Source organism: Melitaea cinxia, chromosome Z (genome assembly GCF_905220565.1).
Source record: "Melitaea cinxia chromosome Z, ilMelCinx1.1, whole genome shotgun sequence".
Taxonomy (NCBI): Eukaryota; Metazoa; Arthropoda; class Insecta; order Lepidoptera; family Nymphalidae; genus Melitaea; species Melitaea cinxia.
The window spans coordinates 14,307,547-14,335,401 of NC_059424.1; the positions used below are offsets into that span (position 1 = coordinate 14,307,547).

The 27,855-nt window shown below is 33.4% G+C and overlaps 2 protein-coding genes and 1 long non-coding RNA gene across 3 annotated transcripts; 1 reads left to right on the forward strand and 2 right to left on the reverse strand.

The window, feature by feature from the left end:
• Positions 1-9,267: 9,267 nt before the first annotated feature.
• LOC123668628 (putative nuclease HARBI1) lies at positions 9,268-10,712 on the forward strand. The gene is made up of 3 exons (XM_045602344.1): positions 9,268-9,582; positions 9,696-9,970; positions 10,084-10,712. Exons 1-3 carry the CDS (start codon positions 9,374-9,376, stop codon positions 10,647-10,649), a joined length of 1,050 nt encoding a protein of 349 aa, XP_045458300.1. The 5' UTR covers positions 9,268-9,373; the 3' UTR covers positions 10,650-10,712.
• Positions 10,697-12,296, reverse strand: LOC123668839. Its single transcript, XM_045602530.1, has 5 exons — positions 11,898-12,296; positions 11,707-11,839; positions 11,511-11,606; positions 11,059-11,157; positions 10,697-10,977 (listed from the first exon to the last, which is right to left on the reverse strand). Exons 1-5 carry the CDS (start codon positions 12,294-12,296, stop codon positions 10,718-10,720), a joined length of 987 nt encoding a protein of 328 aa, XP_045458486.1. The 3' UTR covers positions 10,697-10,717.
• Positions 12,297-25,721: 13,425 nt separating this feature from the next.
• Positions 25,722-26,042, reverse strand: LOC123668359. The gene is made up of 2 exons (XR_006745568.1): positions 25,909-26,042; positions 25,722-25,798 (listed from the first exon to the last, which is right to left on the reverse strand). It is a non-coding gene; the product is annotated as an uncharacterized LOC123668359 (long non-coding RNA).
• Positions 26,043-27,855: the final 1,813 nt, after the last annotated feature.

Sequence of the window (27,855 nt, forward strand, 5' to 3'; positions counted from 1 at the left end):
AAGGATTGGGTAATCGAAAGTTATGAGTATCCGTAGCCTTTGACTTAAAAGGAGCTTAAAAGATCAATAAAATTATATGTCAATATTATTCGTTGACCTTTGTACAGTCTTTAAAAATTAAAACAAATTTTACAATTTTGCATGTAAATATTAAATATCGTTTATCTTAATACATATACCTACGTATAGACACAGATTCTTCACAGCAAAAAACAACAGAGACATTAAGATATATAGGTACATGTAGACAAAACAGAGCCCAGGAGGCTACACTCACTTGGGGAATTTGGACATGTGAATTAGGTTTGCCTTATTTTATGGTTCAAAAAATAAGAATGAAAAAAAAAAGATCTTTCAATTTGAACTAAGAAATATGTGAACTTCAGCTAAATATAACATACATTTAAACCGGAAACATGTAAGTTATAAAAAGTTAATAAAATCATAATTTTAATTAGGTGTATTGACATAACAAATTCTCGAAAAAAAAAATTTGTAATACAAATTATTTTGTATAATTTGTTGTCCTAAATATTTATACAATGTATTTATTAGGTTTTGTTTATATCCCACTGCTTGGCATAGGCCTCTTTCCCCATGTAGGAGAAGGATCAGAGAATAATCTACCGCGTTGCTCCAATGCGAGTTGGCAGATATATTCCCTACTATGAGTAACGATCGCTATGTATATAATAACAACCGGGACCGACAGCTTAACGTGCTCTCCGAGGCACGGTAAGGAGACCCACAAGGACTGACAACTAGACCGGATATAAATATTTGTATAAAAACAAATATCCACTCCGAGCGGGAATCGAACCGTCGTCGATGTTTAGGCGCCGCCGACACGGCACACGCACCATTACACCAGAGCGGTCGTCAGAGAGTATTGATACTCACCTTTAACATATAAATTTAGGGGGTAGAGGGGAAAGAGGTAGATAAATAATAAAAAATGTGACAGGCCTACTTCAAAAACATAAAACGGCATTTCGCGTGACTACAAAGGCTCTGCCCCACTGTATGTTTATTATACGCTGTGAAGTTACGGGGAACAGAATCCTCAATGCGCTTTCGACTTCCATAGTGCAACTGAAGAATTTGGCATTATGTTTAATTTTTACACAATTCTTAAAATGTACTATTAAAAGTCATAGGTACCTAATGCTTTTTGCTAAATGATATAGATTTTTAACGTTCCTATTTTTATTATAAAGCATAAATGTAATTAAATAGTTTAGTAATGTTGTCCTGTACAAACGGTCTCACCTCTCAAAACTCAGATTTTTTTTTAAATCTAAATCGTCGCTACGGTTCTAAACTTCAAAATATACCTACACTACATACTTACGCACAGAGAAAAACTACACAAGAATGGATTAAGATTTTCCATTCTCTCGTAGGTACTACAACTATCGTATTTTTTTACCATTCAATAAACGTATTCTTATGTAATATTTATAACAAACAACTAGATCAGATAATTAATTAATATTAAAACCGTTCGTAATATTTATTTATTTGGATACAGGTCTACATTTCCGAGAAAATATTCAATTAATATAATAATTATCGACACTTTTTTTTTTAATTTTTGATTAAGCAAGCTTTATCTTAATAATAACCTTATATTATATTAATTATCAATAATTTTTTTATATTGGGGCATTATTCACCGGTCTTTATACCGTATACGAAAATTTGGTTGGTTGTTAAAACATTATATTGGAAACAAATTTTTTGAAAGAAAAAACAGAAAAAGCATTGATGTACTCAATTTCGAACTACTAAAATGCTGCCCCGTGTGTTACGTTATTTTTGTATAATTTACACTGACTGCATTATAAATGAACCAGTTAGACGATAGAGCATCTTAACGACGCCTCTGCATCGTAATGTTTGTCGATCAGAACATTCCGTGGCGCATTCCTTCCGTTCATATTGTGATAAATGATCAGACTGATGCATTATTACTATTTGTTCCACTTTCGTGTACCCGCTAAAATCTTTCATTGTATGTCTCTTAATATTGACATGATTTTATGTCATTTTTAGATTCATAACATGAATTTTTAAAGTTACATATTTATACTTATTTTGCAGCTGAGCTTTGAAAACCTTACTCGTAACAGAAACATTTTGATGATAGCTTTCTATTTTTATCGTACAAATTATTAGTTTGAGGACTATATTTGTAATATAGCACGTTTGTGTTCAAAAGTGGTTCCGGCATTATATTACTATTGAGGCTTCAAGCAAAAAATAAATGACAGGTGGCTTCTGCGTACACCTGCCGAACAAACTGGTATTGGACAGATGGCACCCGCTTATAAGCTTGTAGGCCTTAATTTGTATAATTCTGGTCACTCTTCAAATAATCTCAACGAAATATATCTTTAGATTATATTATTAGAACAGGGTCACTCTAAAATGATGTGGAAATAACTAATCATGCGTAATTTAATGATTAATACATTCTGTAAATTCTCTTTTTTTTGTAACTATTAATAGTACACAATATTTGATAATAGAATATAAACGACCTTTTGACGAGCTATCTATTGTTTACGTGTATATATTTTTATTACATATAATTTAATATAACTTACTAGCTGACTCGGCAAACGTTGTCTTGCCGCTAAACGCTACTTAAAAATAGGAGTTGGTGGTAAAAGGATGAAAATTTAGGGTCGTATGTATTTTTCAACGTTTAACAATAATAAAATAAACAATTTATAATTTATCTAAAAATTAAAAAAAATAGGGGTGGACTACCCTTAACATTTAGGGGGATGAAAAATAGATGTTCGATTCTCAGACCTACCCAATATGCACACAAAATTTCATGAGAATCGGTCAAGCCGTTTCGGAGGAGTTTAACTACAAACACTGCGACACGAGAATTTTATATATTAGATATAAAAATAAGTAATAATTTTAAAAATAATGCAACAGGTATAGTATGCATTTTTTTATAAAAAAGACTAAGATATCAGTCAAGAATCACATTCAACTAAAGTCTAACACTAGTAGGTACCAACCTAGTATTATTCTAGAACGTCTTTATTAGACATATTTACTTAAATTTTATTAAAATTAAGATCTAAACAGTATATAGTCAAATAAGATTAAACGACTTAACAGCAGTGAGGATAAATATCGACAGCAAGCCCCACTTTTAAACTTCAGAAATATCAACATTCTGTCATACACCATGTGTAACAAGTATACAGGTATAGTGCCATCTTTAATCTAAACAATTGTATTCTCATCAAAAAATTTCAACGAAAATATCAAGAAAATGTAGAAAGGTATAATGTTTATAGAGTAGGTTTAAAACGTAATTAATGTGAGTCCGATTGCAGGTAGTGGTGCGTCTCGTTACCCGGTAGCGAGACAGATGTCCCGCCAGGTGCATAGAGTTAAGATTCATAAATATTCCCCAAGCATCTGGCTTTATCATTTACGAGTTGCAACCTTACAATAAGCGGCCTTTCATCTCGATGCCTTATTGAAAGTAATAATTCTATAGTTATTGTGGCATTTAACCTGCCTATTTGGGAAATGTTTTTTTTCTTTCTGAATGTTTTACTTATTTAGAAAAATAAGTGAATCCTTCATGATATCAGAGGAGTATTTATATACTTTTTGATAATTATCAATTTGAAACAAAGAGTTCTGCAATAACTTTAATTTTCATTTTGAACCCTATGCTCGTATTTAAAAAAAAAATATACGATTTAGCCTTGTAATATCCCGCTGCTGAACATAAGCCTCTTTCTCCATGTAGGAGATGGATCGGAGCTTATTCCACTACGCTGCACCACTGCGAGTTGGCGGATATTTTCCCCACTACGAGTAACGATTGATATCAGGTATTTATATTATAAAAACCACCTGAATCGACAGACAACCAGGCTGAAAAGAAGTATTAGTACACATACAAATATCCACCCCGAGCGGGATCGAACCCGCAATCGTCTGTGTGTGAGCGCCCTTTCGATGCACGCACCAGAGCGATGGCATGTATGTAATAAAATATAATAAAACGTAAATGGTAAACTATGTCAGTTTTAATAATAAATTTAAAAAATTCATAATAAGTGCCTTATTTATCAAAATAAAAAAAATTGGATATCTAATATGCGCCCTTTTTAAAATTATGATTACACAAGTAACTAGCATGAATAAGGCAATAATAATATTTTTACTTACAATATACATCCAAATAAGAACTGCATACGCATATTATAATACTGCATACTATAATGTCACAAAGTGGCACAATGGTTTTTATGAGTTCGAGTATGTTTTGATGAGGTCCCAATGCTCATATCCGCCGCTAAATGAGATTTGTATCAACAGCAGATGTTTCGTAAAACCGGCGCGTCACGATACAAGGCAATCGTTTTCACAATTTTTGTTACACGCCTTAATGCACAAGGCACGTGTTATTTTTAAGTTCACTCGTGGAAGAGAATGGTACAGTTATAGAATAAAAATAAAGCAATGGCAATGATAATTAAATATATTCATATCAATTCGAATGTTTTATTTTTTATTTGATTACTTTTCAATAAATAATAAATCTTCAATAAATATCTAAGATTTTTATTTTTGTGTTACCCACATTAGGAATTCTAAACATTTTTGAATATCATATCAAAAATTGACCGCTCCAGCGGGGTTCGAACCCGCGTCTCCGACTTACCGTGTCGGCGCTCTAGCCAATTAAGCTATGGAACGATGCACCCGCTCGAGCGAAATTTTCGATATGATAATTTTTAATTTCGGTTTAAGCGAACCGTGGCGCCGTCTATAGTGAGCTCTTTACAGAAACCCGTAACTATTCAAAGTTTCATATTACAATGAAAATCTTTGACAGGAGACGACACCGTGCTATTTTTAATATCTAAGATTTTTATTTTTGTGTTACCCACATTAGGAATTCTAAACATTTTTGAATATCATATCAAAAATTGAGCGCTCCAGCGAGCAACAGATATTAAAAATAGCACGGTGTCGTCTCCTGTCAAAGATTTTCATTGTAATATGAAACTTTGAATAGTTACGGGTTTCTGTAAAGAGCTCACTATAGACGGCGCCACGGTTCGCTTAAACCGAAATTAAAAATTATCATATCGAAAATTTCGCTCGAGCGGGTGCATCGTTCCATAGCTTAATTGGCTAGAGCGCCGACACGGTAAGTCGGAGACGCGGGTTCGAACCCCGCTGGAGCGGTCAATTTTTGATATGATATTCAAAAATGTTTAGAATTCCTAATGTGGGTAACACAAAAATAAAAATCTTAGATATTAAAAATAGCACGGTGTCGTCTCCTGTCAAAGATTTTCATTGTAATATGAAACTTTGAATAGTTACGGGTTTCTGTAAAGAGCTCACTATAGACGGCGCCACGGTTCGCTTAAACCGAAATTAAAAATTATCATATCGAAAATTTCGCTCGAGCGGGTGCATCGTTCCATAGCTTAATTGGCTAGAGCGCCGACACGGTAAGTCGGAGACGCGGGTTCGAACCCCGCTGGAGCGGTCAATTTTTGATATGATATTCAAAAATGTTTAGAATTCCTAATGTGGGTAACACAAAAATAAAAATCTTAGATATTAAAAATAGCACGGTGTCGTCTCCTGTCAAAGATTTTCATTGTAATATGAAACTTTGAATAGTTACGGGTTTCTGTAAAGAGCTCACTATAGACGGCGCCACGGTTCGCTTAAACCGAAATTAAAAATTATCATATCGAAAATTTCGCTCGAGCGGGTGCATCGTTCCATAGCTTAATTGGCTAGAGCGCCGACACGGTAAGTCGGAGACGCGGGTTCGAACCCCGCTGGAGCGGTCAATTTTTGATATGATATTCAAAAATCTTCAATAAATAATTAATGAATTCAGTGTTCATTAATAATTATAAATACATAAGATAATAAAACATTAAGTAGCGTAATGTTACAATTGTTAGAACTTGTCAGAGCTAAAATATTACAGTATTTCTATCTGTTAGGTATTTCAAGTCAGTTATTTAATATCAAACGCCTCAATGTCACTTCAACTTGTCAAATACCTACTAGTCAAAAGTCCCTGAAGAGTGAAAACAAAAGAAGATTGAGTTACTAGGTATCGTAATATCGATGAAGATAAACAATGTTATAAAAGTAATTTTACGCTAATTTTTTTTTAAATAAGAGTAAAGTTAATCAATATTTTTTTACTTTATTTAATAATAATGCTAAGTCTCTTGCGATGAAAATGAGGCCAGTTTAATGTAACACGTATTACGGCCATTGTAAACGTGCCACGACTTAACCTAATTAATTCAAATTTGTATTAGCTTATAAATTATATGTTTGATGATTTTGCCATTTTTTTTAAAATTATAGTTAAGTCAACTTTTGTACGTTCTTTTTTTTTTTTTTTTTGATATCGCAGGGTAACCCATTTACGGGTGATATCCAGGATGCCCGGGTAGGCATTCCTAGACCGTATGTCGGCTTAGCACTTGGGGGTGACCAAAACCCCTGCGGGAGCCTTCAGCCGCTTTAATTGGAGGGTCCCGGAACTGCAGGCAACAGGATCCCTCCAGCGACAGGCTGGCCTCGGCGAAAAGACCAGACTTCTCCTTCATGGGACTGTCCGGCTCACCTCTGAACAATCCCGACGACGCCATGTCTAGCAGGACCGGGTTCCCATCCCGGCCCGACATGGGCACAGGGGCGTTACTGGAGACGCATTAAGTAGCGCCTCCTACGCACCCCCGTTCGTCACCTGCGGACGGAGGCCTCGTCGGCGGCCCCCTCTCTCATCCGCTCGTCGTTCTCCTTCTGGGACATTACTGTCTCGCAGAAGGAGACCATCGCCTTCCAGGACTCGTCGTTACCAAGCATCGCGGTGATAACGCTCGGCAGTGACAAGTCCCCTCCGAGGACTGTCGTCAGATCGCGACGTAGCGCCGCCCATCTCGGGCACACCTCGAGGGTGTGCTGGGCAGAGTCCACCGCCGCGCCACAATCGTGACATTCAGTCGTCGGCTCCCTTTGGGCCGTCCGACACAAGTATTCACCAAAGCAGCCGTGCCCGGTGAGAACCTGCGTCAGACGGAAGGTGAGGGGTTTGCGCTTACGGCGCATCCACCGCTCAAGGACCGGGCGCAAGGCAGCCGTTACGCGTGTGCCATACGGCTGCTCCACCAGGTCCTCCCCCCACCTCCGCATTAATGCTTCTTGCCCCATCCGGCGCACCCGTAGGATCCCGTCCAACGTGAGGTTCTCACTGAGAGCCCTCCTACCCGAGACGTATGAGTAGGTCTCGGCAAGGACCTCCGCCACGAGCTCCCACAGGGGGTCGCCAGCTAGAGCAGTAGCTGCAGCCCACGATACCGTACGATACCCCCGAATCACCCTCACCGCGATGATCTTCTGCGCCGACCGCAGTGCGGCCTTATTCTTCGCAGTGAGGCGATCCGCCCAAACCGGGGCACCGTACGTCGCCATACTCCGGCAGACTCCGGAATATAGCTGCCTGCAGGCGGCGCTGGGTCCTCCGAGGTTCGGGAGGAGTCTGCCCAGTGCACTCGCCACCTTCACGACCTTCGGTCCCACCATAGCGAAGTGTGGACCGATGGTCCACCCTCCGTCAAGGATGAGCCCCAAATATTTCATTTGGGAGCTCATCCTGACCCTCCCCTCTCCGATCAACTTTTGTACGTTCTAGTCTATCTAGAAGGAAAATAAAGATAACTATAATATACTTCAAAAGTATCTATAGCATTTTTATTAATGCAAAGATAAGTTATACCCATTTTCGCAATGTTTAAAGTTCATTGCATACTTGTACTCTGAAGAATAACACATTCTGCAACCCAGATAGACTGAGCTATATCTTGAGTAAGATCTCTACAAAATATACCATTTGTATTCAACAGAAAAGATGATCCTTCAAACTTATTATAAATTGTGATGGCCTGAGATAGGAATTGAGAGCATCATATTTTAACGTTATATATACCTGTGGTTATACTATGTATTACAGTATGTGTTTACTAATTTTAATTTTTAAAATATATATAATAAAATAAATCGATGTATTTATAACATTTCATTTATATAAGTAAAGGAGAATGATGCGATTCCATACATTCTTGGGCCAAAATGTAATGAAATGAAAATGGTATAAATTAATGCATTTAGGCTTATTGATCCCTCGCTGAAAATTATCTATATTTTGGCTATCTGAGAGTGGAGTTATTCGACTTTTTGTAAAAGTGAGGTTATGTTACAATGTCTATAAAAAACCCGATCACTAAGTTCTTGTAGCATTAATGTTTGTTATATTTAGTAAAGACTGTTTGAAAACTCATTACAAATATTGATATACACTTGAAACCATAAATAAATATCAGGAATGGACTCAGAATGCATCGGAAAACAGTAAACACTAAACGAGTGACGGCCACAGTATTACTGTTAGTAAGCTGTCGAAGCTGTCATTAAAAATATGATTTATTTTAAATCGATACGAAATCGATAATCATTTTTCTTTATCAAATATTAATTGATATTTTCGATATTAATGTAACTTTATTTAAATACACGTTATTGTTTACAGCTTTAATTATGTATCTAAATATCTTGAGTTAATTAACTAGTGCAAACATTTTCTTTTTGAATTCTGTAATCGATTATAGTGGAATCGATACCCAAATAATTTGATGAAAACTATCTTTCTCAATTTTCTCCGCTTCTAGATTCAGAATTGAGGTGATATTTTATATTTTAAAATAAAAAAATATGACCAATTTTTTAAACAATATCTCTACTCATTACATTTTGGCCCAAAAGTCGCATTCTCCTTTTATTGATAAAATAGTACGTTTGATGTGGTACACTAGTTTTGTCTATAATAATTCCACGTGACGTGTTTGCTCTAGCAGAAGTACCATTTGGTCAAAAGATGTTTTTTGTTATATATCCAGGACGCAGCTGCCAACCATAAGAAAAAAGAACAAGAAAAAATTGACATAGACATGTGTTATAGATTTATATTTAGTTTAGTTTTAGTTTTTTGTTTTAACAGTTATTTTTGATATTTAGGGTTTGTTTCACAATGTACAAGTAAAGTTCCCAATAAGCTACTTGCAACTTATTTATCAAATAACGACAACTTTTGCGTTTCACAATTGACAAATAGCACTAGCTGGCAAATAAAGTACCCAGTAAACTATATGTCAGATCATCTGGCCAATAGCAAATTTATCTGCCATATAAATTAGTTGACAGCCATAATACGGGATTGACAGCTGTGATTCAAATAATTTCTGTTGTAAAGTTAGTTTAGTTGTGCAAGAAAATGTGAAAAATGGAAATATTTGATATAATTGAAGACGAATTAGATGATTTTATGTATCGTTTAAATAGACCGAGAAGGAATCCTGTATTTCGACAACGCATTAATTATATGCAAGCCTTGGATGACACGGACTTTAGGATAAGATTTCGCCTTACTAAACATGCTGTAAATTACGTATTTTTATTAATTGTAAACCAAATTTCTTCCACCACAGAAAGGTAATTATTTTTTTATCTTTCTTATTTTTTATTCGCTTATCAAAGGACTAACACCATTAATTTACAGATGTAACAAATAAATAAGAATGCACTATACATCTTCGTTGTTTCAGGAATTATGCTATATCACCAATTAATAGATTATTGTTGACATTAAGATATTATGCAACTGGAAGTTTTCTCAATGTTGTAGGTGATTTTACTGGTACAAGTAAAGCATCTGCTAGTCGGATTGTGAACATGGTCTCCCAAGCAATTGCAAAATTAGGACCACAGTTTATTAAATTCTCAGATGTTATTAAATTACAACAAGAGTTTTATGATATAGCAAGATTTCCAAGACTTGTTGGTGCCATTGATTGTACTCATGTACCTATAAAATCGCCAGGTAAATATGCATCAATGCACGTTGCAATAGGCAATAGTGTACCTAGTATTTATTTGTTAAAAAAACACTATCTAGATTTGAGTGTCTCATACTATGTAAAATTGTGTTTTTAGGTGGTGATAGTGCTGAGAATTATCGGGACAGAAAATCTCAATTTTCTTTTAATGTTCAAACTGTGGTCAGTGCAAATTTGAAAATAATGGATATTGTAGCTAGATGGCCTGGAGCAGCTCATGACCAAACTATATTTAATAATTCCAAGATAAAACAAAGGTTTATGAATAAAGAATTTGGTAATAGTCTGATTGTTGGCGATAAGGGTTATGAAAATACATTCTATCTTTTAACACCACTCCAAAATCCAATTACACCTGCAGAACATCTTTATAATGAATCACAAATAAGAAGCAGAAATGTTGTGGAACGGACCTACGGTGTATGGAAAAATAGATTTCCAGTATTATCTAAAAAAATTATATTAGATGTTTCTCGTGTCCAACCTATAATTGTGGCCTGTGCAGTTTTGCACAACATTGCAATTGAAATGAAAGATGATCATTTCGAAGAACAAATATTTGATCATTTTACAGAAACAGAAACCGAATTAAATAGAAACATTCAAGATGACAATGTAAGAAACCATTTAATTAATGATTACTTTGCATCTTTGTTAAGATAACTTTAATTTCCTAAGATTTTATGGATATAAAATAAAATGTAGTAAAATATACATATAAAAGTATTTTATTATTCTTTTATTTTTTTTAATATTAATTCTTTCTCCAAAGCCCATAATTCCCTCTTGTGTTGCCTTTCTTCTTCTTCGAAGTTCCACCTCTTTTTTTGTTCCTCCCATTCTTTCTGTCGTTGCTCCATTACTTTTTCTTCAAAGCTAAATTTCTTTCTATTATTTATCAATTCCTCTTCAAGAATTGTCTTCTGTAGTTCAATAATTTCTAATTTAGATTCTGCTACTCTCTCAAAGGGTTTTTTAGGTTTTGGTATACCTAAAAAATACAAAAGTTATGTTGTAAATACACAATAAAAATATAAATATGGAAAAGAACAATATTGCCTCAAAAACTCACACAAAGCTGGGTGCTTTTTTGATTTTAAAGATGCAGGCTTCCACTGAGACCATCTCTTATTGTTTTCATCTCCTTCTGAATTACTTTCAAGATGGTCAACTGTAATAGATAAGAAATAACAGCTTTGACAAATATATGAAAGAAAAATGAAATAATTAAAAAAAATCTTTACACATACTGTAAAAATGTTTATTTCAAAATATTAACTAATAAAGGTACTGTACAAATACTTATAAATATGTAAGTAGATTTGTTCACATATTTATTAGACATAAAATATCTATTATTAAATAAAAATATATGTATGAAGAAATTCATAATGAAATCTCAAGTCTTCCTAAGTGGTTTCACTCAAATGTTAGATATGAAATTCTTTTTAACCATAGAATGAACACTTGTTTTAAAAAAATTAAATTTATTATAATTAAATCATGAATAATTTTTAAACTTACACAACGATCGTTTCAACGGACGAACAGGTGTTTCCTTAATATTGTTTTCAATACATTGTACCTCTTCTGATTCAACAGAAGGGCAAGTCACGATATCTGAAACGATAAATATGAATTGGTTATATGTATAAAATCATCAAAATTATAATGAAATAACAGAAATGTATATATTTTTTAAATAATATGGAAAACATACCATCTTGATTTTGTATATTTAATATAAGTTTTTCTGTGTCCACTGTACCAAGACCAGAAGAGCTGCAACTATTTTGTGATTGTTGAAAGGACACTGTAATAAAAAATATGGTGGTAATGCTGAGCTCGGGCCTCTTATTATAGAGCAACGGACAGTATATACCAACACAATTCAATTTATAACTTACCCACTGTATTTGGTACGTTATCTGAATCGAACTTGCTGTCCATGCCATCAATTGACAACAAAATCATTTCTTTTACTTTGACTTCACTGGTAGTCAAGACAGGCGCTGAACTCGGACCTCCTCCAGTTTGATAAGTCTCGGCCCGTATTAATGCCGACTTCTTCCTCGTGTCTCGTTTGATGCCCTCATATTTTAGGCGTAATGTTTTAGCACTACGAAAAGTAACGCCACTAGCAGAGTTGAAATCAATTTCAATTGATTTCCAGCAACGTTCTTTTTCGGCCCACGTTACCGCATCACTCTTTTTGTTTTCAATAACGAGTTTATTCTTCTCCACCAACTTTATTAAAGTGTCGACTTCTTCTCGGGAAAAATTGACACTTCTTTCGCGTTTTTGAGCCATTATTATATAAATATGCGTTTGTAATTAACTAATACAGAAATAATAACACGTAATGACGATATCACGGTACGATATTCTATAACTTTTTTCAACTTTAACGTTTGTTCACTTGACAGTTTAACGTTCCGGTCACAGTAATACAAAAAAGAATGTATATACTGTTTTGATCAATAAAAAATTAAGGGATAGTATATTTCAAGCTGTGTGTATATAAAATGTATAAAGAATAGTATAAACCATACCTTGAAACGATTATAACATATTTTCATGAGTATTTACAACACAGAATGTTTTTCTAAAACATGTATTTCGCAAAACGGAACTATAAAATGCGAGGTTGCCAAATCTACTAACCAGTAAGTGGCAAACAGCTATGTGCCAAATAAATTTATAGGTAAGATGATGGTGAAACGCAATCAGGACTAACTAGAACTTTTATGTGTCACATAATTAATTTGTCAAATAGCTATAGGCTACTTTACTTGTACATTGTGAAACAAACCCTTAATATATTCGGTTATACTTTAAATTTTTATTTCTACTCTATATTGATATAAAGCCTACGGTTTGTTTGTTTTTTCAAGTAACTGGTACTAAAATATATTTGCTTTAAAAGCCTTTATTAGTTTAGGTAATAGGAGTCAAAGGCTGACGTTTGTATTTTCATGTGTGAAGAACAAAATTTAAACGTAAAAATTCGGTGTGATCCGTTTCCGAAAGACATTGTCATTGCTAGCTTACGAGTATTTCTTAGAAGTGTGTATCTTTGACCAAAGTGTAATCTTCCCTTCAGTTTAATTAAAACGTATACGCGCTAATAAGTATATCTAGTGTCACATTTAATTTATCAGTATTTTCGGAATGACAAACCGAGTTTTCTAAGCTTCATCGACCAACGTTTATTATTGTGAAAGTATGAATTATATTGTTATCATGAAAGTAGTTAAAAAAAATCTTACGAGCAAATTTATATCGATCATCAAAGTAGTTAAAAAAATCTTTCAATCGAAAAAAACCGACTTCAATTACATCGACAAGTAATACAACGTAAGTAAACGAAACAAATTAACAAACGCACTAGTCGTCACTATGGTTTCCCTTGATTTCTCTGGGATTACATCATCAGAACCTGGTTTCCTTATCGTGGTACGAATACATAAAAAAAAAATATACATACACATTTTTTATTATTATATAATAACACACACACACACACACACATATATATATATATAACCCACCCACCCACTATACATATATAACCCACCAGTTAAAACATATGTATATGTATCAAAGGTTTTTATATATATGTATATGTATCAAAGGTTTATATATATATATATATATATGGTCGAATTGAGTAACCTCCTTTTTTGAAGTCGGTTAAAAACTCTTAATATTACATGAAATATAAATATTAGGTACCTATAAAAAAATACGAATAGTGTATTTCATAAGTAAAATATTTTAACTACATTTATCTATATCTTCTATATATGTATATAAAAATCTCGTCTCGTGTAATATAGGCTATATTTTATTTCGACTAATGACCGCAAGTGAAGCCGCGGGGCACGGCTAGTATATTATATATCTTTTCTTATAGTGAGTTACTAAACATTATAGCTTTACGAAATATAGGCTTCTCGAAAAACGGACAGAGAATGATTGGAAAAATAAATTTGATTAAATTTAAGATGGATTTCTGTTAAAAGTGGGGTATTTATATGAATTATTGACATTTCAAGCAGATATTCTTATCAAAAACTTTAATACTATTGCAGATAGTTTGCAAAAAAATACAAACAATAAAAATGAAGTTCAAGCAAAATGTATATCAATATCAATTTATTATTCAGAATATGAATTCTGTAACAATAATTAAGCTGGTATTACGGCTGTAACAACTTATCATCCGCCCTAATTAATCCTTAAATCCTCTTTGACGACCAAAAGGCGATTACTTTCGTGCTACACGGAGTGATCGATTTAATTAACTTTTTGCTTTCATTCACTTCCTTATTTGATTTAAAATGAATATTATTTATGAATAACCACAAGAAAATATGATTTACGAATAAAATAAAAAATAAGTAGAGTGAGACATTTTGTTTATTCGCCCTAAATGCTCCACTATGTTTACCATGTTCAACTTGATATTTTTTCTCAAAAACGAACATCTGTTTTTTGTTTTAATTAGCAGGTTTATTTATTTACAACCGACTTTTAAAAAAATCTTTTGATTTGATGGCCGTTGATTAATTGTATCGAGTAGTATTTAAGTTGTCCTTAATATTGTGTTCCACTCTACTCTAAATTAGCCTAACTAAATACTCAAAATGTTCGAGCCATTTCGAAAAACGTGACATGTTAGCGTCCGTGGGTTTTCGTGGGGTTCACCGGGATACACAATCGAAAAATGGGACAGTTCCGTTCAAAACGAGACGTGTGGTCACGTTAACCGTGACATAATTAAAACATTCTCTTATTCCTTAGAAACGACGCATAAATAATTTATGTTTATCCATCTTTGCCTCTATCTAAAAAGAAGGAAAAAATTCAATATAAGGAAATACTTAAACGCAAAAGTAGTACAAGTACAATAATGTAGTTGCAATGTTGCGTGAGCCCGACATTAACACAATTCGATGTTAACAGCAAAGCGTAGACGCGTTGATACAATATTGCCTCTCAAAGTCAAATACAATCAAATAAATTCTTTTATTTTAATTAATTTCAAGTATTAATATAACTAAATAGTTTTCTTTAAGTAATACTTTTTCACATAGTTACACTAAAAAGCTGAATCAACCCACCAGTTAAAACATATGTATACGTATCAAGGTTTTTTACTATAAAATTTATAATTTATCAGTTATATTGTATGTTTAGTTTGTACTTATTTTTATATTTCAGCACGCGTTTATTTTAAACCATTTGAAAACAGGTTTCTAAAATTATATACATCACTGACCCCCAAATACTATGTGGCTCTGAGCAGTTCCAACTGGAAATAGCTTCAAAATCGATTCAATTTGCTGAAAACCACTAACGACGTGGCTATTTGTCTTATAAGCCTTAGTGAGACCCTCGAACGCTATTATCCACTGGGTAATAGGAGGTCCAGTTTCTCTCAAATAATTACAGACCAATCTCTCTTCTGAGTCATGTCTATGAGCTGTTTTCAAGCGTCGTTACGTTTTGTCTCACCAAGGATTCTTCAAGGCCCTGGATTGGAGGGTTGTAGAATAAGTAAGATGAAGTGGCAGTAAGCTAGTCACCTGTGACGCCGCGTTGGCGCAACGGTTACAGCTATGGATTGTACCTGTTGCGCTGGCGGTTGCGGGTTCGATCCCCACACATGACAAACATTTGTATTGGCCATACAGGTGTTTGCCGTGGTCTGGGTGTTTGTGCAGTCCTTGTGGGTCTCCCCACCGTACCTCGGAGAGCACTTTAAGCCATCGGTCCCGGTTGTTACCATGTACACCTGATAGCGATCGTTACTCATAGTAGGGAATATATCCGCCAACCCGCATTGGAGCAGCGTGGTGGATTAAGCTCTGATCCTTCTCCTACATGGGGAAAGAGGCCTATGCCCAGTAGTGGGATATTACAGGCTGAAGCGTCTGTGTCGCAGGACCGACGGCCGCTGGAGCAGACGTATCCTGGAGTGGAGACCGCGTATTGTTAAACGCAGTTTGGGACACCCCGGCCCACTGGACCGATCTATGTAAGATATCCGGTTGGGGTTGAATGAGGACTGCGGAGAACCGGGAAATTTAGTGTGAACTTGGGAACTGAAGCGATAGCGACTAATTGTCCCGGAAAACGATGTTCTGCCGTAAAAGTGGTAAATCTAGTGGTATAAAAATAGCGAGGTTAAAAAGAAAAAATATAAAAGGCAGCATTAAAATATTTTATAAATAAAACACAAACACGATACTGTTTACTAATAAGTTCGATTAATAAAATATTTTGAAACTTTACTACTACCTAGTTCAGTATCCTACTCTACCCAGTTTAGTACTTTATTTTTTATTTTTAATGACGCTGTTTACATAGTTATATGACGTTTTAATGTTAATGGCATAAGTTTTGAAATGCCACCCCTATCCGGTGTAATCTAAATGAGAGTTTATAAGATGTCTGCAAATCATGCTCAGTGGCATATGCGGAGGCGCACCTGCCGCGTGCCGGCTGCATCCACACGTGCACGGGCACTTTGTGGAAGGTTTTCTTGTATTTGAATAATCAATTAGATATCTTTTCTCTCTTAATAAATTTACACTTTTAATCCAACTGAGCTGACACTCGCACCGTGATAATCATTGTGTGTATAATGCTATATTTTATATAAAGTTAGTGCTTGTTATGTCTTCCCATTTAAATTTCCTCGACATCTGACGAGTAATTTGTGAATTATCTCTAATAATGCGTATTTATTATTTTGACTATTTTTCCGTATAATCTACGTTGTATTACTTGTCGATGTAATTTGAATCGGATATTTTCGTTTGGTAACTTAATTATTGATATCCTATAGTTTTATTGAACATTTATAGATAGAAATATTAGATGTGATCGCCAAGTGGTCGAAATCTACTATAATTAATTTAAATTATAAGTTTGAACATTATTAAGGTTCTGTTGTCAGAGACTATATTTCTGTAATAATAAACAAAAGAGTATGTATGCGTGTGTGTGTTAAATACACGGTAGTGTCAGCAGTGGTTTTTTTTGTTGACTTAATGTATTTTTATGGATAATTTTAAAACATATTAGCATTCTGCTCTCCTTCTATATAAAATATACGAGGGAGAAATTTCATACTCCTCCGTCCGCGAAAATTTTGTAAAAAGGGGTACAAAGTTCTTCACTTAGAATTTCACTTAAACTCACACTAGAAGATAACTAATAACAATGGACGTAAAAACTACTAACATGCTGTCTGTCTGTGATTTTATAACTGTGTCTTTTCAAATGTACAAATGTAGCTACTTACACGATACTTAAAACACAAACCAATTATTTAAAAAAATGTGGCTGTCTTTCTACTTGTCTAAGCTAATCTTCGGAACGGCTGAACCGAGTACCAACAGCTCAGATAGAGATTAAAAGATTTTTGCGAGTAAAAACACCATAATTCGCACGGGATTAGTAAAAAATGTAATGAGTATCCAGATGGAATATCCCACGTGAGCGAAGTCGCGGGTACAGCTGGTTTATCTATGAAGGTAGGGATTGATACAAACCGCAGTGAGCACAGTGAGTTCGCCGAGCCATTCGTTGAGCAGGGCTTCAGGATCGTCGGCAGCGGAACCCGCGCCAGAGTCTTCTACCAGCGCCATCTTTAAAAAAAAACACACAACGTAATGAGAAAAACATTTTTGCATTTTACAAATATGTAATGACGGTCAATATAATCTGTGGTCACAAGTAAGTTGTGAAAAAGTGCACATAATAAAAAAAGACGAAGATATAAAAGTAATGCTTCCATCGTCGGCGTCGGTCGAGGACAAAAAAACACCACGTGGCAGGGCTACGGAAAAAAATATGCGTTGCTTTAGCTTCAAACTTTACACTACCGTTATAATGGGCGCTAGTTTGTGCTCCGCTCATTGTAAAAAATTAAAAGACTCGCTTTGAATAAACCACGTGCCAAACAAACGTGCATCTGGCGTCTCTGTTAACATTTCTTTTTAGTGCATCGAATAATGCAAATGTTATTTTTAATAATAACTTTAAATAAAGATTAAAATAATTAAGTTTATTTGTATCGGTTTTAGTTTATTTAAATATTGAAATATACATTTCATTACTTTTTAATTGGTTGCTGTTCATTAGTATTGAATAACTAATGGACCTATGCATCGCAACATAAGACTATTTGACTGGTTTTTTATAATAGTTAGGTACAGATTATGTAGTGATACTTATGGACTCTGCCTTTATGTATTTTTAATTATACACAGCTGTGTGTTGTTATAGCAGTAAAGAATATAGCCACCCCCTTTCCTCCCGTGGGTGTCGTAAGAGGCGACTAAGGTATAACACAGTTTCACTACCACTTTGGAACTTGAAAAGCCGACCGATGACGCGATAACCATCTACTGCTGGCTTTGAAATACACAGGCCGAAGACGGGCAGCAGCGCCTTGTTGCGACAAAGCCAACCCTGCGGTCACCGACCCGTCTACCCAGCGTGGACTGGTGACTATGGGCAAAAGACGCGAGTTCACGCCGTTTTTGGCGTAAAATTTGCTAGGTCTATGTCCAGCAGTGGATTGCGATAGGCTGAAGTGTATATATCATCATAAACTATCATGTATTGGCAGAATAATAATTTTGTTTGCTCTCAAACGAACAAACCGACTTCAATTACAACAAGTAATACAATGTAAGTAGGGTACTAGCCGTCACTACAATTTTCGAGGGTTTAACTCGATATCTCTGGGATTCCTTCATTAGATCCTTTTTTTTTATCACGGTACCACCGTTGGGATATCTTCTTTCCAACAAAAAAAGAACTATCAAAATCGGTTCCAAATGACGAAGTTATCTATAAGTCGAATTGAGTAACCTCCTTTTTTGAAGTCGGTTAAAAATATTGAGAGGAGTAACTAACTTAGGAATTTCAAATATTAAATTTAATTACAAAATGACTTTTAATATTCTAGCATTCCACTGCCATTTAAGAGCGATGCCAATTAAACGTTTTATCTGACGCGAACAAGTTATGAACTGAGCAGACCGACTCAAGACTCCTTACTACATAACGTTCTCTCTCGTGACTCTCGTGTTGTTAAGCATCCGCAAAATAGGTGTTGGACGTTTTAAAACGATAAACTAACATTTTTACATTATTTTAAATACATTAGTATCTTAACAAGCTTCAAAGTAAAACAAATCAATACCATCACAATAAGTCATCAACAACTGTAGACAGAATGGAAACACTAAAGAAAGATAGAGGGACCAAAAAGCTGAAGTTAGAGACGCAATTATCGGTTCCGTAGTTCAAATTACGCCAGAGAATGGTATTTAACAAACCATTTTCACAAACAACACTGGAATTAATTTAAAAGACACTTTTATTAGCCTTTGAAAGAAAAACATTCTTAAATCAGATAAAATCCCTTACTCTGATAAGGTTAGAAATTTGGGTCTAATCATGGACTGCAACCTTTCTTGGAAAAATCAAGTGAATACAATCAGCAAAAGAATACCTTACTCAATCCACGCTCTCAAGCATCTTCAGTATTTTCTTCCTTTCAAAACCAAATATATGCTCGCGTAATCCCTTCTACTACCTATCCTCGACTATACCGATGTATGTTATCTGGATGTGACAGAGGAGCCCCTTAGAGAATTGGAGCGACTTCATAATCAATAAAGACTATTCACCTTCGTCGAGATATGCATATCCTATCTACTCTCTATTTAACATCCATCCATCCACGTGATCCAAACTCTCCTTCTTATAATCTCTATCTTATATCTATAAATTTAGAAGAGCTGCGAATCACTCGCCGGTCTTTAGCTTCAGGAAGGTCATCCCACAGTTTGTACATACGCAGAAAGAATGAGCGAGAAGACCGAGTCGATGTGTATGATACCTAGTCTTGTGGCGAAGGATGCGATTGTAAAAACGTGACGGTGGTTTCATATCGAAGAGTTCTCCAAAACACTTCCAATTATACAGTCCGTAAAAAAGATACAGAAAGACAACGTCTGTTCTTATACAAAATGTACAACACACTTGAAAATTACAGGTTAGATTTAAATATTAATAAGTTAGCTGTGCCTGCGACTTCGTCCGCATGGAGTTTAACAAAAAAAGTTATTGTTTAGTTTGCAGAATTATAAAATAAATACATATCTAAAATAAAAGTAGCCTAAGTTACTCCTTACTACATCAGCTATCTGTTAGTGAAAGTCCCGTCAAAATCGATCCAGCCGTTTCAGAGATTAGCCGGAACAAACAGACAGACAGACAGACAGACAAAAATTTAAAAACATATCGTTTTGGTATATGTATGTGTATACATTGTGTTATTTTAATATTACAAACAGACACTCCAATTTTATTTATTTGTATAGATGAAAGCAATTTTACACAAAAAAAAAAATAAAAGTAACGACTATTATCAACTTGTCAGAAAAACGTCTCATATATTGATACACGTAACATCTCACGCTGGGTATACGTTGGACTTGAATCAGTGACATATATTAATAAGCAACTATGCGGGCTCTTACTAGTTAATGAAAGAACATATTCTCAGATATTACACACCCTAACATAGCTTAGAATGACATCTCAGAGGACGTCGACTCAATTTAACACTTTGGCTGCTTACATTATATTTTATCTAGAGAAGTATCTAGTTCTCTAGAAACTTTGTAATACGTCTTAAATAAGAAAAAAGTTCAGTTAAGTGATATTTGTAATTAGTTTTTATTTGCGCTCAAAATAAAATTGAATCAGGGATGTCTTTTGTACATTAAAAATATTTTAAAAACTTTTATGGTAGGCGCTCTCTGATCGATACTGAATCAAAAATGTATTTTAGTGAAATAACTTTAAATAGCCCACACAAAAATACTTTATCTTAATCAATATCTGGATGGAAGAGAAAGCACATGGGAACGAAGTCACAGGTACAACTTGCTTAAAAAGAATACTCAGTACTCAAATTTAATAAATAAACATTAACTGAAACCGAAATTAATTGATTCAAATTATAATGGCTTTTGTTACCTATGGCTTTAGCTACCTATCGGGTGCGTAGCAACAGTCCTGCAACAATTGAGTTTCAGTTTAACGTTTTGCCTCCACGTTTTATAATAGTACCTTTTATCGAGAGAAAACAATTTTGAAATATTTTTTTCGAGTATAATGGATTTTAACCATCGTGTAACCAAAATAATTATAACACGTTATTTTAAGTTATTAGTTTATATATTTTATACTAGCTGTATCTACCCTGCGTGCGTTGCTACGCTTTTTTTTATCTTCCTAACAACTCAACCAACCAAGAAACCTTTGTGGGCTCATGCACAACACTTTGCTGAAGATTATGACATGATCAAACGAATAGTTTACGATTCTATAAAGGACATACAGACAAACATTCATTTATATCTTATATATAAAAATTTCGTGTCACAATGTTAGTTACAATACTCCTCCGAAATGGCTGGACCGATTTTTATGAAGTTTTGTGTGCATGTCGGGTAGGTCTGAGAATCGGCCAACATCTATTTTTCATACCCTTAAGTTATACGGGGAGGGAGGGGGTTAATGACATATATGGCAAAACAACGTTTGCGCGGTCAGCTATTGTAAATATTATAATTTGACCATGTTTTTACTGTAGATGTCGGTTTTCACATTTCGTATATTTTCGGTATACCGTTAAAAAGGAAACAAACATATACTTAATAAATTAAAAGTAGAGTTTGTTTGTTTGCTTGAAGAATAATATCAAGTCAGGTCACGTCTAGAGAAGACCGACTTAAAAAGCGTATAGAAAGTCAAAAGAGCGGAGTGATTAATTTTTATTTTATACCATTTTAAGATAACATTAAAAACATTAATATAATTAATTATAATACATACGAAGTAAACAAGCGGAGCAGAAAAGAAATATGAGGTCAAAACAGTGCGAGTCATCAACATGATAGTGAAATATAAACGTCAAAGATTCGATCCTGTTCATACGGAATGTCTGATATTCTTCAGATTGAGTTTATAGTCTCTGTTTCATAAATTAGCATTTAGACAACATTATTGTGTAGTAAAACCTGGTGGAGTGTTTGCAGTTATAATAGATTATGTAGATAATTCCCTGTTATTTTAACTTTTTCATAATTATCTTTGTTGTATGTACCTAGTTTGTAAAAATAATCTAATAGGATTTCCCACGGCGTCATCCCCCGGGGCCCTTCCGTTTTTCCGAGCTTCGCAAGAAGGCTTCTCCCCAATGGTCTTTCGAAAACTTTGGAGGCCCTATTTTGCTCAATCAGAGTAGCAATCTCTCTCGTATTTGAGCAGCGGAGGGCAATATAATCATATAAAATATTTTTTTTATACATACTGATACTATATACATTTAGTATAAATATATATAAACAATTATTAAGTTACAATACCATAGAAACAAGCGACCATGAGTGTATGTTAATGTTATGTTTGGCACATTTGTTTATTTTTAATTATATGTATAAAATCCACATTTATATAGAACCCTTAATTTCTCTTTTGTTTAGTTTAAGAGACGAAGTCATCATAAAAATTAAATTGCTATTAAATAAAAAATGTGTAACTAAAGTACATTACTTAATAAATATAATAATGTAATGAGAAATGACATAGACCTCGTTACATATCGCCTTGACCTTAATACGTGGTCTACCAGATTATAACGATATTAAAATTGTTTTTATGATATTTGTTTTATTATTAAAATTTAGTAAAGTAAACTGTCTATTCAGACGACAGAGAACTTTGTATTTTATATAAGTAATAAAATAATAACAATTGTTAATCTCTTTGCGTATAGTGGTGTGAGAGTCGCCTTAACGCCGATGGCCGCGAGTTCTATTGCTTATCGAGGTTAATGCTTGTATATATATATATACACCTAGTAGTACCATGCAGAAGAAGTCTTTAATTTTACTAACTGTATCAGTTCAGTTTCGTTCCATAACAAATAAGTAAAATATGGTTGGTTCTATTTCTATTTTTATTCGATGACGATGATTAGCAATTTTATTGAAAATGAAAAATTTTTAATAAAATAAAATATGGGTATACTTTGACTCTGTGGCATAGGGATAATGTTAAATATATACGTGGTATTATTTATAAGTTTATAAATGTAATAAAAACTTATTATCATTTAGAAGAATTTAATAAGACTCACCAATATGATCATAGATAAGAAGTGAATAAGTTAATTAAGTCATAGCGTAGGTATTGTATCGTTTGTTATCATACTTTATTTACTTTTTCACTATAGGTATATTGTTTTAAAATAATTAACTATATTTTTTCGGATATATTATTTTACATTAAATTGTGAGACAGTATATTGAAAAATAGTATATAAAGAAAATAGAATATTTATTTAATTTAGACTTTTAATTACCGAAAGTTTAAAATAAAACGACTGTGCTTTAGACAACACGATTGATGTAAAACTTTTTTAGCAATAGGCCTGCACTGTATCTTAGAAATACGAAACATAACTGGCTATGAGAGAAATAGAGAAATAAAATGTGTGCTCGCACCTCTCTCTCTCTTGCTCCGTTCGCCTCGCCCGATCACACTTTTCGTAACGCTTTTGTCACCCATTCACCAACTTAACGCTTAAGTCAAGCGTTCGTAAAGAAGTTTTACTTCAAAAACTGTTCAATAGATTATCTAATAGCATAAAAAACTATAAAGAAAACCACTGTCATCGCTGATGACTCTGAGTCGGATCTGAGTCATCTATAAAATTATGAATGACTACTATAATGTATAAATAACGGAAAATATTATGGTTTATGGTCGATTAGAATATAATGATTCGATAGCAATGTATTTTAAGAAAAACTAAAAGTATATAATACGCTAGCATATTCGAAAGTTGTGTATGTGAGATCACATTCTAACTAAAGTTAGAATTATAAAGAACAAATCCAATTTGCTATAAATAATAAAAAACGTCCTATTGTCATAGGTAATAACTTACCTATTAAAGCTGATCTAGCGTTTACACCGAACTCTTCTAACTATCGTTAAAATGAGCTGTGTGATATTCATATCAGCAAAATAGTCAATATTAAATTAAGCGGACGCCGCTTAAAACATTCCAGACCGTTTGCTTACAACTGAACTCTGAGAAATAAGTCCGAACAATAGTGATTATTAAAACACAAATTAAATACAAGTCTTTCGTTTGAGTTTTACAGATGCCATGTAAGTTATGTTTTTATAAGTTGAAACAATTGTTTCATTTTTAACTTCCACTATTTAAATTAAACATCACGTTACACTTAAACCGTTAATGCGTGTGGTCGTGCCGTCGCGATGGGAGCGACCGTAGCGCACTGCCGGCTATTAGTGCTATGACTGACTATCACTCTGTACTAACAAAGTGACAATATCTCTATCATAGCAAATATCATTAATTGTTGTTTCATTCTCTTCAAAAATAATTGTATTAGATATTACAAAAGTACAAAGATAAAATAAATAACAAAAGTTTTATAGATATTTTATTAATATTTTCAACACATGATCATTCCATTTGACCTTATGTTATTGTGATTTTTAAACATTATAGCGCAAAATTTTATATCTATGTAGATAAGAAGACATTTGTCAAATGTTAACATAACTTGAGTAAACATGATCAGTCAAGTTTCTTTTCGGAAAAAATTTAAAATCACAATTTAATCGGTAGATAACTAATGGTCTAAGATCCGAACTAGACATGATTTTCACTCATCTGTTTAATGGATAAAAATTATTTTACATCTACTTGATCGACACGATGACGTAGGGTTGGCTACTAACGCCCGGTTTCTGAAACGTTTGTCAAAGTATAGGTCTACTAATCGGCTTTTAGATTTAAAACGGCTGTCAAATCAATTCGAGTTGCTGAAACTTCATTCACAGCAAAATTAGCTAGTCCTCGATTAGTTTGATTTGACATTCGCTTTGTAACATGTGGTCATGTAACATAATTAAATATTATTTTATATATTTGTGATGTATCAAAACCCACAGAAACTATTAGTTGTGATGTTATTTAATACATCTGATAATACTCATACATCTAATAAAGCATCATATAAACATCTAAGGAAGATACAAGAAAAGAAAATAGTTCCTAAAAACAATAACTGACTAGCCCGTTGGCGCAGTTTGTAGTGACAACCCTGCTTTATGGTCCGCGAGTTGCGGGTTCGATTCCCGCCTAAGTCTGGGTGTAATATTTGTATTTATATATTTATATATCAATTTTTTCTATCAATATTTATAAAAAAAAAAACTGTATGTTATAAGATATTTATTTATTTATTATTATTTATTATTAAAAAAAAAAACAATATCATGAAAATAAGACGAAGAGGGCATCTTTAGAAGAAAAAATTAAATTATCAGAATATTGTAGACTGATTTAAAAAAAAAAAAACATTAGTTTAGTAGAAAATAGTAGTATGGAAATATGATAATGTAATTATAATTATAATAGCTTGTTTTAAGTTTTAGTTATTAAGTAATTATAAGTATTTTTTTAATAGTTCCTCTAAATGTATATTTAGATATATATTTTATGACCTTTTCTTTTAAATTCCCTATTATTTATATATTGTTAGTAATAAAATTTAAAACTTAACAATTAAAATGTGTTAATAATAGTGATGACCGCACAGAAGTGTTTTTATTTGTTATTGAACTTTGACCAGTATCTTCTTGGTGATAATAATAGACAGCTATGTAAGCTACAACAAAGAACCAAAAATTTTAGTTTATCAAGACCAAAATGTTGACTATATTATAAGATAAAACATATATTATATACATAACACTTGATTATAAATGTTTTACATACCTTTAAAGAACCAAAATGTAGTTTCACGTAGAAAATAATTGTTTTCCTTAAGTTAATTCGCCGATATATACCGATTAGTTGACCGAGTATTTGACAGGCGTTTGAACAATGATTATAGCTTAATTCGCGTTTCAGAAACCCAAAATAGCGGTTAACATACGATTCGAAAGTCAAATTTGACAGCTATGTCAACTGACAGTATGATTAAATTAAGTAGTTAACCAAGCTTTTGCCAACTCATTTCATGCTTAACAAGTGATTTGACAGATGATTTGTTAATTTCTGCATTGATAAGCCTTTCAGAAACCGGGCGTTAATGTTGAATTTGGCTCGATTTGAATGGCGATTGGCGAATATAAAATAGCCTGGCAAGGAATATTTCAGCCAACCCTCTCGCGATTTACTTTTCAATATAGTAAAGTAATTTTAATCATTGGATTAAAATTATTTTTAATCCACTTTTTAGACCAATTTTATGTTTATTGAAACAGATTGGTGAAGTTCGTCTCTAGTTCGGATCTCCTACTATAATATTTATTTAAAAAAAATTGTTTCAATTATTTAAAGTATACAAATATCTATTGTACGGATAAATCGATGTATGTATCTTTTGAGCAGAAAAATTTAAGCACTGATTATTATTTTTTGTTACCGATTGATTAACTCGGCCGGTACGCGACGAAACTGTAGTGTTATAATAATAAATCTAACGGCTCAGCCAGCTCAGAAACTTGCATTTCTCATTTTATCTACTTGAGGATGGACTTTTGATAAATACTGGTACAAATTAAATTATTTCTGATCAAAAAACCTCATTAAAAAATCTCATAGTTCTAACTTTAAATTATTATGACAGAGGATCAATTTAAACTTTTCTCTCACATTCTTATTCCGTTTTCAAACTGGCACAGCAGTGACTGGCAAAATCTTATTTATCTTTATTCAGGGATGACAAATAAGTCAGTCGAGACAATTTATTTTAAGAGTAATATGAACTTTAATCTAATGCTTAAGCAGCGTTTATACTTGTCTGGAAAAAACTACAGAACGGTTCATGCAACGTATCAATTAACGCCGTTTGGTAAGAATCCCTACTAATATTATGTGAATGTAAGTTTTTTTGTTACGCTTTCACACGAAAACTACTCAACCGATCATAATGAAACTTTGTACAAATATTCTTGGAGGTATAAGAAGTAACATAGGATAATTTTTATGAAAAAAAAAATACGAAAAATAAAAAAATTGTTTTTCAAAAAAATCTCAAAATCTAGCTACTTCAACGCCATCTAGCAATACAGTAATGAAGTTCCAACCCTGAGTACTGTAAAACCATTGCACTGTATTATCGACGCTCATTTCAATATCCAATCCAATTGACTATAGTTTCAGCTGTTTGGGATTTTGCTATATTTATTGTTATTTTTTCTGTAATTATATATATCCTAATTCCTAATCTATACTAATATTATAAATATGAATATAAGTTTGTTTGTTACGCTTTTACGCGAAAATTACTTAACCGATCATCGTGAAACTTTGTACACATATTCTTGGAGGTATTAGAAGTAACATAGGATACTTTTTATAATAATTCGATGCTTTTTAATACAAATTCAATGCGTGGCCGCGGGTCAAAGCTAGTATGTTATAAATACTGGTATATAGAGGCGGTTAGTAACATTTTTTGATAGGTGTTCACAAAATTATACGAAAAACTAGAGCTTACCATTTATTTCATTTGTACAGAAAATCTATTCCATCCATGCAGATTCACCACCGCTGCAGGCGTCAGCTCCAATAAACACCAGACACGGAAAACAAAATAATTAAGTGCTTTCATCACATCCACACAACCAAGGAGTTTTAAAATTTTGTTCAGATTTAAAAACACGCGTAAAAGATTTAGTTTTCGTACTACATATTTCAGTAAGTACAATTTCAGGA

Excerpts from the sequence above, each read along its gene's own strand:
- LOC123668628 (XM_045602344.1), top strand. The coding sequence starts at position 9,374 with ATGGAAATATTTGATATAATTGAAGACGAATTAGATGATTTTATGTAT. Across the intron at positions 9,583-9,695 it reads ATTTCTTCCACCACAGAAAG|GAATTATGCTATATCACCAA; the intron begins GTAATTATTTTT and ends TCGTTGTTTCAG. Across the intron at positions 9,971-10,083 it reads TGTACCTATAAAATCGCCAG|GTGGTGATAGTGCTGAGAAT; the intron begins GTAAATATGCAT and ends TTGTGTTTTTAG.
- LOC123668839 (XM_045602530.1), bottom strand. The coding sequence starts at position 12,296 with ATGGCTCAAAAACGCGAAAGAAGTGTCAATTTTTCCCGAGAAGAAGTC. Across the intron at positions 11,840-11,897 it reads CAGATAACGTACCAAATACA|AGGCCCGAGCTCAGCATTAC; the intron begins GTGGGTAAGTTA and ends CTCTATAATAAG. Across the intron at positions 10,978-11,058 it reads AAAAAAGCACCCAGCTTTGT|GTATACCAAAACCTAAAAAA; the intron begins GTGAGTTTTTGA and ends TGTATTTTTTAG.